This window comes from Numenius arquata, chromosome 1 (assembly GCF_964106895.1).
Source record: "Numenius arquata chromosome 1, bNumArq3.hap1.1, whole genome shotgun sequence".
In the NCBI taxonomy this organism is placed as follows: Eukaryota; Metazoa; Chordata; class Aves; order Charadriiformes; family Scolopacidae; genus Numenius; species Numenius arquata.
Window position 1 is genome coordinate 115464787 of NC_133576.1, and position 18282 is coordinate 115483068.

General features: G+C 40.2%; 1 protein-coding gene across 5 annotated transcripts in view; it reads right to left on the reverse strand.

Annotated features, from left to right (window-relative positions):
• Positions 1–18282, reverse strand: part of NBEA (neurobeachin) — a 512389-nt gene that overhangs the window by 278786 nt on the left and 215321 nt on the right. For all 5 annotated transcript variants that reach the window (XM_074151162.1, XM_074151191.1, XM_074151181.1 and 2 more), the window contains 2 exons: positions 18075–18201; positions 13690–13817 (listed from right to left, as the gene is read on the reverse strand). In XM_074151162.1, coding sequence (XP_074007263.1) covers positions 13690–13817; positions 18075–18201 — 255 coding nt within the window. The remainder of the gene's footprint in view (positions 1–13689; positions 13818–18074; positions 18202–18282) is intronic.

Here is an 18282-nt window from a genome sequence, read left to right on the forward strand (position 1 = left end):
CTGCCTAATGGAATCTCCATACATCTTGGATTGTAAAGATGTCTTCATTATTAATTAATGTAACAATGATAACATAATCAAGAATATATAACCTGAGTGCCAACAACAATTTCTACCTTTAAGTTACACTGGGACCACACAAGCAAAAGACAAAGGAGAGGGCATGAGCAGTTAACCTCTGTTACATAGTCTAATACATCTTAGTAAGTGTCCAATTCATTAGACAGGGATAAAGTGTCTCATATGTGTAATTAATTATTGGCAGGTTTACTTTCAAAATGGTGCCAGATGCTATGCATTTCCTAGTTGCTCTCTGGATCTCTGATCTATATGTTTCCTGCCATGTTAAACATCCGTTCAGAACATACTTCTGCACACAGAAGCTTCAGTAATTCAAGAGTTAAATCTTTAAAATCGAACGAATGTGTATCCTCTTCACTTTCTGGTGTTTGAAATGATATCCCTTTAGAGGTATCATAAAGGAATAATACATGAAAGAAAAATGTTCTGTCACTGGTGTGGGAGTCATTATTCTTTAAAGATTTCACTGTGGATAAATAACAGAGACTTCTGCTATGGCGCCTGCTCTTCCGTTCCTCTAGGAGGAACAGTCACTAGTAGCATACTCTGAAAAACAGTGTGGAAGTTGCAAAGCTTTGAACCTTGACTCTGCTGGAGTACACGTAAATAAATAGGCAGATTTGAACATCCATTTACCTTTCATTGTTTTTTTGTTCCTACCATCCACACTTCTGGAAAACTGGTGGTGTTATTGTCTCCATGTGTATCTGATTCATTGATGTTGGATGTTTCATTTGATGATTCATTTGATGGTTGGACTAGATGATCTGAATGGTCCCTTCCAAACTAGGCAATTCTATGATTCTATGTTTTTTAGTAAGAAATGCTTTCAGTCCCCAAGTGTTTGGAGAAACATGAGCATACTGTGGAATCTCTCAGTAAGACTCTAAGAGCTAATCATAGATAGAGAATTTCTTACAACAAATTTCTTATAAGCCTATAAATAGCAGTACGAAATTAATGAACTTTTTTTTCCTGTTTATGAAGGGATTACAACATGTGCAGGCAGGATTTCAATCAGCAGCGGCTTTTAAAATTACAGCCATTGGAGGATTTCAAGTTTTTGTGCCCTGTTTCAATATTATCCATTGTTTTCTTCACGGTAAAAACCAAATCTTGCAAATTATTTGCAGAAATTCATAAAGTAAAAAAGGAAAATACATAAAAAACATCCAGTGCAAATCAACACGCAAAGCTTGTAACAATATAAAAAGTTATTCAATGTATTGTTAGCGATGATGAATGTTTTTAAACTTACTGAAGAAAAGCACTGTCTGTAACTCATTACTGTTCCAACCTCATCATCTAAACAGAGCTTGTTTTCGGACAGTAGTACGATTTCAGTGGGTTCTTTTTGCAAATGTTTACAGTAAAAGATAAAAAGAAATCTATGAACAGGAATCCTACTACCACAAATTAAGGAAATCTGTCTTCCAGAGCATTGGGTCAGGCAATTCACTGGCTTTTAACTGCACTGTGCTAAGCCGCCTGCAGCATCACCTATTACCAGACATAGAAGAAGGTACACTGCGACACCCAGGGCACATGGAAAGAAAGGAGAGGGAGGCAGCATGGCAGAGAAGAAATATGTCATGATCTCCTTAGCCTTGAAAACCAATCCAGAGTTCCTGCCCCAGTACAAACCAAACAATCCATAAGATCCCTGACTCTGACTGACCAGAGTGATCATGTGCAGTGAGACACACACTGCAAATGACGCTGCCCTGACCATATTGCCACGGAGACCAGCTTCAGGGCAGGTAAGACTGCGCTGGGGAAGGGTTCTGTAGCGGAAAAGGCCGACGAGAAGCTCTTTTTAGGGCTTTTTTTGAAGCCGGGACAAGGCCCCTGCTTGTCCTGGGGGCTGTCAGCTGGGGGGGCGGTGCTGCTGAGCGAGCCTGGGCGGAGCCGCCACCACCCCCGGTCATTTTAAACGACCCATCAACGTGCCAAACGGTCATTGCCACGGAGACCAGCTTCAGGGCAGGTAAGACTGCGCTGGGGAAGGGTTCTGTAGCGGAAAAGGCCGACGAGAAGCTCTTTTTAGGGCTTTTTTTGAAGCCGGGACAAGGCCCCTGCTTGTCCTGGGGGCTGTCAGCTGGGGGGGCGGTGCTGCTGAGCGAGCCTGGGCGGAGCCGCCACCACCCCCGGTTTATCCCACCTCCAGGGGATAAAAGGTGTCAGGGAGGGCAGGGACTAGTCCCTGCCCACAGAGCACGGAGGGAGCAACCGGAGCTGGTGTGTGTGTACCGGCCGGGCCCAGTGCTTCTACTGGTGTACACGGTAAGGTCAGTCGCTCCTGGGGACTCAGCTATGGTTGCTACCAGATCGAAGGCTATGTTTAGGAAAGCTGTGGGTACCCAGACCGAGGCCCCACGCAAACATATGGGTGCGCAGGCCTCTGGGTGCAGAGAGTGCCGGAGCCTGGCGCTGGCAATGGAGGGTAGCGGAGACAACACCTGTATAAGATGTGAACAGGTGAATGATCTGCTCTACCTGGTGGCCCAGCTGAAGGATGAAGTGGAGAGGCTGAGGAGCATCAGGGAGTGTGAAAGAGAAATTGACTGGTGGGTGCACTCCCTGAGAGTAGGGGAACAGGTTGAGGCCCCGTGTAAATCGGAGGACCCTCTCCCCTCTTCTCATCAAGCGACAGGAGAGGATCTCAGAGAAAAGGAGGAATGGAAACAGGTCACTGCTCGGGGAAACAGGCGAGTCCCCTCCCAACCTCTCCCAGCTTCCCAGTTACCCCTGCAGAACAGGTATGGAGTCCTGCAGGAGGAACTGGCCGATGGAGAGGAGGATGGCACACCAAGACTAGAGAAGACAGAAAGTACACGTCACAGCGGACCCAACTTCACCACTAGCTCCAAAAGGAAAAGGAGAAAGGTCATAGTTGTGGGTGACTCTCTGTTGAGGGGGGCAGAGGGACCAATATGCCGCCCTGACCCGCTACACAGGGAAGTCTGTTGCCTCCCTGGGGCTCGGGTCAGGGATGTGACAAACAAACTCCCAGACCTAGTAAACCCCTCTGATTATTACCCCCTGTTAGTATTTCAGGTGGGTAGTGATGAAATGGGTAGGAGGAGGCTGAAATCAATTAAAAGAGATTTTAGAGCCTTAGGGCAGCAGCTCAAGGGGTCAGGAACACAAGTAGTCTTCTCTTCTATCCCACCAGTGGCAACTGTGAATAAAGAAATTGATAGGAAGAGGCAACAGATCAACTTGTGGCTCCGGGACTGGTGTTACAGGCAGGGCTTTGGGTTTTTCGAACATAGGTGGCTATATGAGACACCTGGCATGCCATTGTCAGGTGAGACACAGCTGTCCCAGAGGGGGAAAAGAATTTTGGGGCAGGAGTTAGCAGGGCTCATTGACCGGTCTTTAAACTAGGTATGAGGGGGGAAGGGGAGATAACTGGGCCTGTCAAGATTAAGCCTGAGGAAAGCATGCCACGGTTTGAAGGAGGCCACATTAGTGAGGACTCACACTCTGACATTTCATCAGAGAAAGGTGATAGACGTTTAGAAATTACTGCTAGAGAACAATGGGAAAACCCTTTCCTAGAAGGGGAAAAGGGTACTAGGCTAAGAGTTAACAAAGCTCACGGACAGAGCTTTAAGCCAAAAGTTAAGGGGGATGGGGATAAAACCAAGCCTGCTGGTAATGAACCTGAGTGTCAAGGGCCAAAGATGGGGGTGAAATCAGTAGCCCAGGTCAAGTGCATCTACGCTAATGCACGTAGCATGGGCAACAAACAGGATGAGCTGGAAGCCATGGTGCGGCAGGACAACTATGACATAGTTGCCATCACGGAAACGTGGTGGGACGATGGTCATGACTGGAATGCTGCAATAAGTGGCTATAAGCTCTTCAGAAGGAATAGGCAAGGAAGGAGGGGGGGGGGTGTGGCTCTGTACATTAGGGAGTTGTTTGACTCTATAGAGATAGACTCCAGTGATGAAGAAGTGGAGTGTTTATGGGTAAGGGTGAAAGGGAAGGCTAACAAAGGTGATTTTGTGCTGGGAGTCTGCTATAGACCACCCAACCAGGATGAGCAGGCTGATGAGGTATTCTATAAGCGGCTGGCTGCAGTCTCGCAAACGCCAGCCCTTGTTCTAGTTGGGGACTTCAACTTACCAGACATCTGCTGGAAATATAACGCAGCAGAGAGCAGGCAGGCTAGGAGGTTCCTCGAGTGTATGGAGGATAACTTCCTGACACAAATGGTAGGTAAGCCTACCAGGGGAGGTGCCTTGCTAGACCTACTGTTCACAAATAAAGAAGGGCTAGTTGGGGACGTGGAGGTCGGAGACAGTCTTGGGCTTAGTGATCATGAAATGGTTAAGTTTTCCATTCATAGTGAGGTAAGGAAGGGGATTAACAAAACCTCCATCTTGGACTTCCGGTGGGCAGACTTTAACCTGTTCAGAACCCTGGTTGGGAGAGTCCCGTGGGAGGTAGTCCTGAGAGACAAAGGAGCCCAGGAAGGCTGGACGCTCTTCAAGAGGGAAATCCTAAAGGCCCAGGAGCAGGCTGTCCCCATGAAGCGCAAAATTAAAGGGCGGGGAAAATGGCCGGCCTGGATGAACAAAGAGCTCTTGATGGGACTTAAGGAAAAAAGGAAGGTTTACCACCTTTGGAAGAGGGGACAGGCAACTCGGGAGGAGTACAGAGATTGTGTTAGGTCATACAGAGAAAAAATCAGGAAGGCAAAAGCCCAGCTAGAACTCAACCTGGCCATTAATATAAGGGACAACAAAAAAAGTTTCTATAAATACATCAACAAAAAGAGAGTGACAGAGAATGTCCATCCCTTACTGGATGCGGGGGGAAACCTTGCAACCAAGGATGAGGAGAAGGCTGAGATACTTAATGCCTTCTTTACCTCTGTCTTTAATAGTCAGACCAACTACCCCCAGGGAGTTCAGCTTCTTGGGCTGGAAGATAAGAATGGAGAACAGAACAACTCCCCTGTAATCCAAGAGGAAGTAGTTAATGATTTGCTTATGCACCTGGACACGCATAAGTCTATGGGGCCGGATGGCATTCACCCAAAGGTTCTCAGGGAGCTGGCAAGAGAGCTTACCAAGCCTCTCTCCATTATTTATCAACAATCCTGGTCAACAGGAGAGGTGCCAGATGACTGGAGGGTGGCCAATGTGACGCCCATCTACAAGAAGGGCCGGAAGGAGGATCCTGGAAACTACAGGCCTGTCAGCCTGACCTCGGTACCGGGAAAGATCATGGAGAGGATCATCCTGAGTGAGCTCTCAAGGCATGTGCAGGGCAGCCAAGGGATCAGGGCCAGCCAGCATGGGTTTATGAGAGGGAGGTCCTGCCTGACCAACTTGATCTCTTTCTATGACCATGTGACCCGCTTTCTCGATGAGGGGAAGGCTGTGGACGTTGTCTACCTGGACTTTGGTAAGGCCTTTGACACCGTCCCTCACGGCATTCTCCTGGAGAAACTGGAGAATCATGGCATAGACAAGTGTACCCTCCGCTGGATAAAAAACTGGCTGGATGGCCGTGCTCAGCGAGTTGTGATTAATGGAGCAAAATCTGGTTGGCGGCCGGTCACCAGTGGTGTCCCTCAGGGCTCAGTTTTGGGGCCAGTCTTGTTCAATATCTTCATTGATGATCTAGATAAGGGGATTGAGTGCACCCTCAGTAAGTTTGCGGATGACACCAAACTAGGTGGGAGTGTTGATCTGCTTGAGGGTCGGCAGGCTCTACAGAGGGACCTGGACAGGTTGGACCAATGGGCCAAGGCCAATGGGATGAGGTTTAATAAGGCCAAGTGCCGGGTTCTGCATTTCGGCCACAACAACCCCAGGCAATGCTACAGGCTTGGGGAAGAGTGGCTGGAAAGCTGCCTGGCAGAAAAGGACCTGGGAGTGTTAGTGGACAGCCGGCTTAACATGAGCCAGCAGTGTGCCCAGGCAGCCAAGAAGGCCAACGGCATCCTGGCCTGTATCAGGAATAGCGTGGCCAGCAGGAGCAGGGAAGTCATCGTGCCTCTGTACTCGGCACTGGTGAGGCCTCACCTCGAGTACTGTGTTCAGTTTTGGGCCCCTCACTACAGGAAAGACATTGAAGTGCTGGAGCGTGTCCAGAGGAGAGCCACCAAGCTGGTGAGGGGTCTGGAGAACAAGTCCTATGAGGAGAGGCTGAGGGAACTGGGCATGTTTAGTTTGGAGAAGAGGAGGCTGAGGGGAGACCTCATTGCCCTCTACAACTACCTGAAAGGAAACTGTAGAGAGGCGGGGGTTGGCCTCTTCTCCCAAGGGAATAACGACAGGACCAGAGGAAATGGTCTGAAGTTGCGGCAGGGGAGGTTTAGATTAGATATTAGGAAGAATTACTTTACTGAGAGAGTGGTCAAGCACTGGAACAGCCTGCCCAGGGAGGTGGTGGAGTCACCATCCCTGGAGGTATTTAAGAAACGTGTAGACGTGGCTCTTCAGGGCATGCTCTAGTGCCCGGGATTGTTGGTTTGTGGTGGGGTGTTGTGTGTGGGGTTTAGTTGATGGATGCTGCTTGCTTTTTTTTTTTTTTTTTTTTTTTTTTTTTTTTTTTTTTTTGGGGGGGTGTTGTTGTTTGTTTGGTTTTGTGTTGTGTTTTTTTGTTTGTTTGTGTGTTTTTGTGTTTTTTTGTTTTTTTTTTTTTTTTTATGTGGTTGGACTCGATGATCTCAAAGGTCCCTTCCAACCACTAAGATTCTGTGATTCTGTGATTCTGTGACCATTTCATAACCTCCTCCACGTAGAAAAGTTTTTAATGTTCACCTTGATTTCTAACAGGGATCCTCTGATGTCTAATAGGGTTGAGTTTCTACTGCTCTCTCTCTCTCAGTCCTGCTTTATCAATTGCTTTTGTGTTCCTTACGCTGCAATATCCATAGTGTTGTACCGATATAGCATATTACACAGCTACAAATGAACCAGATGAGATTTTCTGGAGTTAAAGTTTTCCATTTATTCACTACATGATGATGGCCTATCCCAAATGATAGTGCAGATCAAATATTGAAGCTGATTAAGAAACACACACGTAACTACTGCCTCAGCCAAGACATTATAGGGTATCTTTTCTCTAAACAGATACCTATATTTATGAATATTGTGTAAAAATAGCATCTTTTAAGTAGCCTCTGTAAAACTGGCTGAAACTGGCATTGAAAAGTTATGAAGGGAGTAAAAGGCTGAATCTCTTCACCCAGTGTGATCACATAAGTCTCATACCCTCAAGAAATCACATTAAAGTATACGTATGGCTATGCATTCATACACTTGCAAGAGCTCTATAAAATCTGGGATCAAACTACAGCTGGCACGGGCCTTATATAAGACTTTTCTGAATAGACAAACCTCATTATGCAGAGAAGGGAGAAAATGTCTCATACTAAAATGAGCTTCAAGGTAACGATTAAAGAATTTCTTAAATAAAAAAAAAAATCAGTCTTTATGTATATATATAAACACGCATAGAAAATTAGAAGGAAGGCTTATTTCATAGAGTGACTTGAACACTGATCATCTTTGATGCTTCAAGCAAAGATGATATATTCCTGACTGCATCTGCAGTTGAGATATAGTCAACCGCAGAACAAGAAAAAAACCACTTTTTTTTTAACTGATTCCTTCAGGTGGCCAGCTGACACTCAAGTATATCCGTCTATGACCACTTGAAAAAATGCAGTGATGGCAATGTTAGAGCAAATTAAGGTTAATGCAGACTATCATTCCTTGCAAGGTATGACACAGAGGAAATGGTGATTCACAGACTCCAAAGTGACAAAGAAACCATTCACAAAATCATTCAGCAAATACATGACATTTTGCCTCTTGAGAAGCTGAGGACTATTTACAAAGAATGTTTAAAACAGTCATAAAGACTACAAGTAACATTGACCTCAATACTTGGCGGTAAACCCCAGAAAAGTTTTCCAATGTTTTTTACCCTCATTAGTTATTCAGTTGGTAGAAAGGCCAAGATATCCCATAGTATCTAACTTCTTCTTATCTCTTCTTTTCAGTATGTCGAAAAAATCAAGCTCCTTACGTTGTACTTCATCGAGTTTATCTCCCATCCATCAATCGCTCTTGTGCCCTGCTCTTTTGTTCCCTGTTCAGTGTGTGCATATCATTCTTGAAGTGCTGACTGTAGAACCAGATGGTAGGACTTTTACTGAAGTTGTGCACAGAAATTAAATCACCTTGTCATCTATTCTTCCTAGGCATCCAAGTATTGGACAAGTCTTTGTTGCCTTGGCACGGAGCTGAGAGCCCGGAGTTTGCTAATTGCTATAACAATCCCTACATTCTTTGAGTGGCTTCATCCCTCATCTCCTACACTCTAGGTATAGTCTATATTCTTTGTTCCTAAAGATTGGACTCAGCATTTGGCTGTGTTGAAATTTGGCTTTTTCTTGAGTTTCGGTTATTCCATAAAAGGATTCAACATATCTCTATAGTGGAATGCCTTTGGTTCTCATTTTGTGTACCTCTGTCTAAGCAGTTCACTTTGCCAGCAACAATTCTGCACCACGCTCAAGGCTGTTAATAAAAATATCTAAGTAGGATCCAAAAGTGGCTCATACAAATTTCAGCACTATGAATAGTTTCAGGTTTTACTGATGTGCAGTTTAATTCCAGTTAATGCAATTTTTAAAATCATAACACTGTTTTTTTATCGCCTTTCTCTCTTACTTGGTAATATTTAGTAATTTATTTATTTTTTTCAGAATGTTGGCTACATGCTGTGCTACAAACCAGTAAGCAATTACCAAAAGTCTGATTAGTTGAAAGAAAATGTGTCTGGACACAAATAAAAAGATTTTGGACATGACAGAGTGAGATAAAAGAATGAGAAAACAATATGAAAAGGAAAATAAAATTCTGCAACAACATGCAATCTCTCTGCTTTATAGCATCTGTGCTCCTGGGCACGATAATACAAAGGTTCAGAGAAGCTTCTAAGAGAAAGCCAGGGGCCATGTTAAGCACCAAAAAAGTACTTTTTTTTCTAGAAAGTATAAGGGATTTCCAGATTGCTACAGTATCTTAGGAAAATGGTTGTCCTGTTTTTCCTAATACAAAACTCAGCATTGTTCAAGGAAATCAGAAACGAATTGCGCCAGTATTGGTAGATGCCACAGTGATGCTGCACTTATGGTCTTTGGGAGCTTTTAAAGTAGTGTCATTTAGCATCTAAGTTCTATCTGTGGTTTCCAAAGGAATGTTTTGGGCAATGTTTCAACTGTTTCAAGAAGCCTCCTCTCACATACCATACAAAGCTAGTCCATCACCACTACTACTGAATACTTTCATAGGGCCATGTGGTGAGTTAATGAGGAGAAACAGATTCTGCTCCTATCAGCACAAAAACGTTTTCTGTTTCATCTGATTTGAACTGTGTGTGTATCAGAAACTTTTCAAACCTATGCCAAAGAATTTGTAAGAGCTCTTTTGGAGAAGGGCTACCTGGCTGACCTTCTACCCAGGTAATGATAAAGGAAAATGAAAAGCATTGGTAACATTTGTTTGGTATCTCACTAAAGAGAAGGGAAAGCATTGTATGTGACTATGGATCTTGGCACTATTGTAACAGTTCGGGACACTCCAAAAATAGCTGTAGTGAAAATACTTTTACCCATCTGTGCTTGACAAAAAGAGGATATAACTTTTCTTTTGGATACAGATCAGATTACACTTGCCTGTAACATTTTCACCTAAAAGCTAGAATGTTGTAATGCACTTTACATGGAGGGAATTTGCAGACCATATGGAAACTAGAGTTAGTGAAAACATATCTGTGCAAGTGTTAAATGGAGCTCCACAAAGAGCATTGCTAGGCTTAAATATGTGACCTACACATATTGCATGTTTGTTTCCAATTAGATTCTATATGGACAATTTTAACCTTTGCAACTTCTGTTCTCTGAGGCATTGAATGAACCTCAGCTGATGAACCACAGTAGTGTTGGGCCGGTTGTGGTATACTCTGTTTGAAACTTGCATCAGACTGCAGCTCAGCCCTTTTAAACCTCTCATGGAGGACACTTATTCTGGGAAGTTGAAATATTTGGAATATAGTAAGATACCTTTGAAGAGAGAACTAGTTGTAGAAAAAGGGTCAAAAATGAGTACTATTTCAGTAGGTAAACAGAAGAAGATTTTTACCAATAAATATCTTCCATAATGTCAGATTACTACCTGATAGAGTTTTTCTGCTGCCAGTGACATTTCGGAATTTACATGAACAAACATGAAAAATTAACAAGTTTGAGTATGAGTGGTCCAAGATTTTGGTCCGGACTGATCAGATGATTGCAGCCAGTTCATTTCAACTCCACTCAAGAGTTAAGAAGCCATTGCTGAGATGTTACACATAATGTCCTCAAGGAATAAATAACCCAGTCTTCCATGAGGCAGAATGATGATACAAACTAAAGGTAAATGAGGTGGCATGGTATGACTGCAAGATTTTTCACCAAAAGTTTGAAACAGCTCAACAGCTCAACACCCCCTGGGCAACCTGGTCTAGTTGGGGGTGTCCCTGCTGACTGCGGGGAGGTCGGACTAGATGACCTTTGGAGGTCCCTTCCGGCCTGGACCAATCTATGAACCTATGAATCTATGAACTACTACAAAACAGTGAAATCATAACAAGGTTGTATACACATTTCCAAATGTATATTAACAACACCTATCTCAAAGCATCAGATATTCTGGAGAGCTTCCATAATTAATCCGTTTTAGAATTACTAAAATGATTATTTTTCTTTTCCCTTCTCTTGTGCTCTCTCTTCAGTATGTAAAACCTCAGCTTCAAAACTATGGATATTCTTGCCAAGTCTGAAATGATTTAGTAATTCTTACACACACACACACACACACACAAAAGCACCAGAGGGAGCTTCAGGAAAAAAGCACACACCATCAAGGACGCCTGAAGGCATTCAGATTTTAGCAAAATCTGATAGGGGAAAGGCTTCATACCATATGGAGGGTTTGAAAGACAGCAAGAGGAGGGAAGCTATTTTTATATTTCAAGCTTGAATAATCAGAATAAAAGGACACACTTTATAGAATGCAACAGATATTTTTGTGGTCATCAATTTGAAAACCAGACAGCACCTTCAAACTTGATTAAATAAAGTTTATTTGTTCCTTTTCAATTGTTATAACTAAAACATTTACACATAAAGCAACAAATTAAACTATTTCATATAAAACTGTCAGGCTAATTACTGCTTGCCAGTAAAAATCAAGTTTAAATTATCAAAGCCCCACAGGAATTCTATGTACTCACACATCTTGAATCACACAACTAAACCCCTCTTTTTTGCAGAGTCATTACATGGAGAGCTCTTTCAAGCACTTTATGGACCACCATTGGCTTTCAGTAAACAATGGCAGCAGGAAATTTATCAAAGTAAATCAGGTAATGGACTAGGAGAGAATTTAGGATTGGCTTTTAAAAGGAACTTAACTAGGCAAGAATTCCGTTTAGTTAAGATCAAGGTCTCATACAGGCAATGAAGAAAGAAAAGATGAGAAGTACACAAGACTATAAAAGCAGCTGAGTTCTCTCTTAAAAAGAAAAAAGCCCAACTATTTTAGAGGGAGCAAACAGAAATTCAAGTCCTGAGGCATGTAATGTAAAAATCTAAGATGTGCTTGGATTTTTTTCTTTACAGATTGTCATTTCAATATCTTGGGAAGAAAGGACTAGTTCTTAGAAATCAGAAACGAGACAGCAAGCGAAGAGAAGGTTAGAAAAAACATTAAGGAAACGTGATGGGAAGGACAGTACTTATTTTGGAACTCAATGTTTGGTTCATAAACATTGATCCCTGATACTGAATTGGATGGCTGAGTCATAGATGGGACAAAATTTGGAACAACAGTCCAAATGGGGATTGGAAGAATGCTACAGCCAACAAAACCATGTCTCTGTCTCGACAGGCAATGAGATAAACTCATACTGCCATATAGTCATGAGGTTCCTGTGTCCTCAAGCTTTTCACTCTTTGCCACGTGCTGGGAACTGCTGAAGCCTTGTTCACACCATGAATCTGACCAAAAGATGAAGTCAGAACAGCATCAGTGAAGAAATTTTTTAATTGTATTAATTTTTAAATTATATTAATTATTATTTTATTTGTATTGTATAAAAAAATATAGTGCAATTAATCAATTGTCAAACAGAAAAGGACAACACTGCCACAAATTTTGCAATTAACTTCACTGAAATAAAAGATTCAAGAATGGAATCCATCAAATATCTCACAGCTATCTCAATGTTCTCAATAAGCATCTCAGACCATTAACTTCAGGTGTCATTAAGTGAGAACAGCAAATTTCTCATAGTTATAAAATTAAGAGTATTAAAAAAAACCCTGAAACTTCTGAGAATTACTAAGCTACTATACCATTCATTGGTATTATTAAACATTAATATTATTAAACAATAATTACACAAAAGAGGAAAAGGCTATTTAGAAGATTTCAGTTACAAGGTGCAAGTATTTCTAGCATTAAGAATAAGAGGGTCAATGTTGTGGGGAATAATAACTCGGACCACAGAAAGACTCTACACTAATATTTAGATAACACACATGTATAATAGGAGGAGTCTTAGAATTTGAAAACACAAAGCTGTGTAGACCTTCACACGTTATATGCTTTGCCTCAATGGGTCTTTTTCATAGAATCATAGAATTCTTTAGGTTGGAAAAGACCTTTAAGATCATAAAGTCCAACCATAACCTCTCATTAAGCAGCAATATTGTGTGTAAGAACAATTTCGGAAGGAAATAGTTTACTTGACTGAATATGTTCCTCTGGATATATGATGTGGGATCAGAGCATGTTCATGCAAATTCCCCCATTTTATTCCCTATTTTAACTGCATTAGTACTGATTTGTTACTTTCTGCATAAGCTTGCCGCATTTGCACTTTCTGCCTAATTTTTGCATTACTTACTGCCTCACTTATGAGGATTCATTATTTTCCCCAAATTTTGTAACTATGAAATAGTTAAAACTATGCATAAAACCCCACAAAAATCCTTGAAAATGTTCAAGGATACTCTTCTTTAAAAAAAATCATTGCTTTTCATTCCCCTCTAGGGACAACTGTTTATCTGCCTGCCTGAATGCAACTGACCTTCCTGAGCAAATAGTGTCCCTACCAAATCTAGATGCACGTATCAATAATGTTGGAGCACAGTCTTCAATTTGCTTCCTTCCATGGGAACTGATTACACTTTTTAATTACGTTTTTCACTAGTTTCTCAAAGTCATGCTGAAAGACTCATACTAATACAATTGTTCTGAGGACAAAAAGGCATATTACAGTGAGGTTTTGCACTCCGAGATATCAAGATGTATCTTTACACAGCATCTCACTTAGGGGGAAAAAAGAGGTTCATTTAAATTCTTTAAATGAAGTTAAATGCAAGGAAGTGAAATCAAAACACATTAACAACTGATTAATTTATTTATCAAAAATAGTTATATAAAGTTTTGTGAAAATGAAACATTGTTCATCTCAAATGACAAGTAGCTAAACAATATAATTTTACAACAGAAACAGTACCTTCAATCAATAGCTCTTGTCCATGGCTGCCCAACAACGTTCGGGATAGGAAAGGGGCAAAGTCAACAAAAATTTCTCGCAAGAGAGGGGCCACCTTTTCCAAGGCTCTTTCAAGCTTTGCAGTGATACTGTGGAAAAGCAAAGAAAATGTTTGGAAGAACACTTAAACAATAGAAGTTAAATAATGTGAAATCATACCTGTTTTTAAATGCTGCTGTAAGCTTCTTTAGAAAAGAAGACGATCATAATTTGAATAAACTTTACAGTGTTTAAAATGCTTTAAGTAAATGAAAATATCATGTCAGTCAGCAGTGTAGCAGTCCCACAAATTCTACAGCATTTAAAGAATATTCCAAAACAAGTAAAATTCTTACTCTCATCTTCAAACATAAGAAGAATGTCAGATGTTCAAGTGTCTTTTTCACCTATTTCAGCTTCTACACATCTTATCATTTTATATACATTTGAAAGCTTGAAAAGACAAGTTTTTATTCACACAAAACAATCACAACTTGTTTTTTTTTCAAGCTTTCAAATAACAACATCTGGCATTGAAATGCTAGACAAGGGAGTGTATGAGGAAGCATTCTAGCAGAGGTATCAAGAAAACCAATCTCCTTTTCTTCTACTTTGAGGGAACATGATCCCAGGTAAATCCCTTTACATTTGTGTTTATATTTCTCTGCCTGCTGAGACTATACAATCTTTGAAGCATGTTCCTTAACTTCTACTTGTACAATGAGGTGTTGTGACTTCTGTTGGCTTCTTAAAAACCAGAAATACTATTCCTTTGTCTACTGGATACCAACCTAGCAATAGTATGCAAATGTCAGTAGTGTGCTAAGCATTGAACCCCCTAATACCTTAAAACTTGATAGGGCATAACACTTGTGTCCTCTGAAACTGTTATGGCAAGATTAAAAACCTGCTGTTTTACCGCACAGAACAGAATTATTACTTAAAAAAAAAAAAGGAAATTTCATGCGTATTCTGGCGTACCAAGAATTTTTGCTGTTCTTTTCAGACTGCCAGTGGCTGAATGGGTTTTCTTTGTGCTTGAACCATGACATCAAAATATTATTGGCATTTAAAAGTACAATTATAGGAAGAACTTACATTTATTGACAGAATATAAGATAATGAACAATGACATTTAAATTTTATACTGTATCTACTATTTATAAGCACTAAATAAATGTGGACTTTTAAATTCAGATCACATGGACATCTCTGCATTTAAACAGAAAGCTGACATTTTAAACAAATTGGAACTTTTCCTTCATTAGCTTAAAATTATTTTACTGAATTCCTATAGCTTATTTTATTTCAATGTGCTGCTTTCCCATTTCAAATTCAGCTATTGATTTTCTAATATTCTAAAGGAGGGATTCATATCACCAACTTTTGTTTTAGATGATTAGTTGAAGTGAATTTCACTATGCTAAAGCCTCTATTGACTATAGTTGAAACGCATGTGACTAGCTCAGTTTTTAATTTGCAACATGAATCCATCCCAAGCTTTTACTGCTAGAGATAAAAAGCCTACTTAATTAATCCAGACTTCTCTAAACTGTGTTTTAAAATATGCTTTCACTGTAAATTGGTTTAAAAGGCCTAATTTTAGAGTTCATTTAATTCTGAAAACTTTACGTACAATTGAAAACATTTCAAGTTCAAAAGTTTTTTACTTAAGATCAATTTTTATTTAAGAATCAAGTCATACGGGAGGTGTGGACGTGCTATTAATCTATACCTTGGGCGAGCTATTAATAAAAAACTTGTTATCAAATGGATAGCTGACGGATCTTGTGTATTATAGATCTATTCATGGGCGAATGGGAATAGTATTCTGTGAAAATGTGAGATCAAAGTTTAGCACTGTTTGAAAAAAGCATATCAAAGGAGAGAAATTAATATTTAAATAGAGAAAAAAGAAAAATAAAATTCTTTTTCCTTCATATAAATCCCCGGTGCATGTATATGTTGAAAACTGACTGGAGTTCTGGTCCTTCAGTTTCAAAAAGAACAAACAGAATTAAGAAAAAAAAAAACCATACATACAGACATCCAAAAAATGTTTCAGGGAAGCAGGTAGCCCATCTGCTGCTTTACCTGTCCACACACATGTCCACAGACCAGCAAAAGAGACTGATCTGATTCTACAGCTCTTTCTAACATCTATTATTACTTCATAATGCATCCTGCAATCATTAGGGAAAATGGGGGGGATATTTTTTTTTTTAAAGAATGAATACCCTGATTTTTCCTTTCCATTTGTAGATATCAAAGGCAAATAAACTCTTGATTGCTTTCAAATTCAAGATTTTTTATTTTGTATATTAAAGGCAATACATGTCAGAAAATAAATTATATATAATTATATAAAATTTCTGTATTCATAAAAGTGATAAACTGGGACAGGAAAGATTGGAAGATCCCAGTAACAACATCAGATTGAAATAAATACTTCTAAAACTGTGAACAAAACCCACAAATAATCCTGCAGACAGTTCTTACTACCTATTGCTTGAATTGGTCAAGCACAAGCAAGTGCAGAGAGGTGGGGGCACACGCTGTATGCTGCCTTCCCAACCTCATTCCAGGCCAAACCTCTGCCTCCAAATCAAGACTATTAAACATCTAAAAGTCCAAGATCATTCTCCTGCTCACTTTCCTCTGCTCAGTCTAGGGCCATGAGCAGCTCTTTTCCTATGCAGCTGATATAAGGGAAGGCTTAGATAAGTTAGCTTTTACTTCATGCTCTCTGACCCCACTAACAATCTCAGATTTTTAATCTCATAAAAGCTGAAGCACAATGGATTAAAAGTGAGAAAACCAAAAATTAGTGATTATCAAAATAAAGTTTTAGTTGTTTCTTGGGAGGAGGGTAGGAAAATGAAAAAAACCCAAAAGACATTTCTTGGGTTGATTAGATTTTAAGTTATTTACATTTCTGATACTGTGCTCCACATAAGTTTTTTCAGTCACTAATTTCAGTTACTACTCAGAGTGCAACTACTTCTGAGTTCAAATTCTGAATTCAAAATTTGAATTCTAGATATTGCAACTGAAGTTTTTCTTTGACTCCGGGACAAAAACTTTTAAAATGCTTGTGAAAAACAAGAACATTGCATTGGTTAAAATAACTGAAAACCAAACTGATTAGTGATCCAGTTTGGTTTTAACATACTTCAGTATCTGAATTTTAAAAGAGATTTTACCCTTAGCAAAGCACTGTCCTAACGTATGAAGAAGACAAGAAGCAAAAGAACTGGTTTAATTACACCACAATTTTATTCACTTGCCATGTAACACTGTCAAGCAACAAATAATGCCATACAAACGGTCATTCTCTCCTTCATCATTTGCACCTTTTTGGAGTGGGGCCAATGGCCCTTTCGGCCTGGGCCTGCACCCATTGCTGTGATTTCCACCTGCACCACTCACCTGACACTTCAGATAGGACCAGCTAAAAAAGGCTTTTATTTTTTTTTCATTGTGTGTTAAAGCACTGAAGCACTAATACTTTTTTTACAGGTTATCTAGGGCCCTTGATTTAAGTTTATTTCCCTTCTAGTTCACTAGGGAATTAAATTCTTTTGTTCGTGAGCTTGTAAGCTCATGAGCAGATACCTTGGTTGCTGTCTCCACTCCATCCTTCTTAAAACCATACCTCAAAGTGTATGGCCAACTAAGGGACACTTGGCAACTCCTTATTACACCCTGTGTCAGCTTTTTGGGGCAGAGAGGTGTGCACCTTGAATAGGTCAAATATTTGTCTTTGAAGCATGCTGCAGCATAACTGAATATTTTCACAAAACAATAACCTATTATACAAAGATATTTAGAAGGAATTTCAGAAGGCATTTTCCCAGCTGCTGGTCAGTGTAAGAGGGGTATTAGCTATCCCCATGGCATGTGTCTCTTGCAACACCAACTCAGAACTGATGCGCCATTTCGTTTGCTACAGGAATACACGTCTGGTTTTGTCCTCTCCAGTTTAAATAGGGCTTTTGTTTGCTCAGAAGAGTTTGTGTCTCTCTTGCTAGTGTTCCATTGCCAAGTTGTGCTTGAGTTCTAGTTCTTATTATCATTATTGAGCAGCGTAAAAAGCCAGTCAACTAAAAAGCCAGTCAACTTTTAATGATGTTTTACTGTCTGGCATAGTTTGAACAAGTTAGACTTTTCAGTGAAGTGTTTAATATATACATTCTTAGTACTGAAAAATTATAGAAATATACACTGTATTACATGAATAACTATATGCATATTAAATGAGCTAAAATATATTTTAATACATTTTTTCTTTTTACACTATCTTGTATGTATGAAGTCATTACAGGAGGAGAAATCATAAATAATAATAAAAGATAGAACTTGTGTACCTCATGTTTTCAGCTGAATCCTCTGGCATTGGAGCAACAGTTTGCACAGCTGGGAGATTTTTACTGGTAGCACCATTCACAAAGCTGGATGACGAAGAGGAAGAAGAAGATCCTGAGTCTACTGCACCTGTCCCCCAAAAAATACAAGTCTTAATTCAGTCTGAAGAAATATAACTATTAGAGACTTTTAATATAGTCCTTGTCTTAT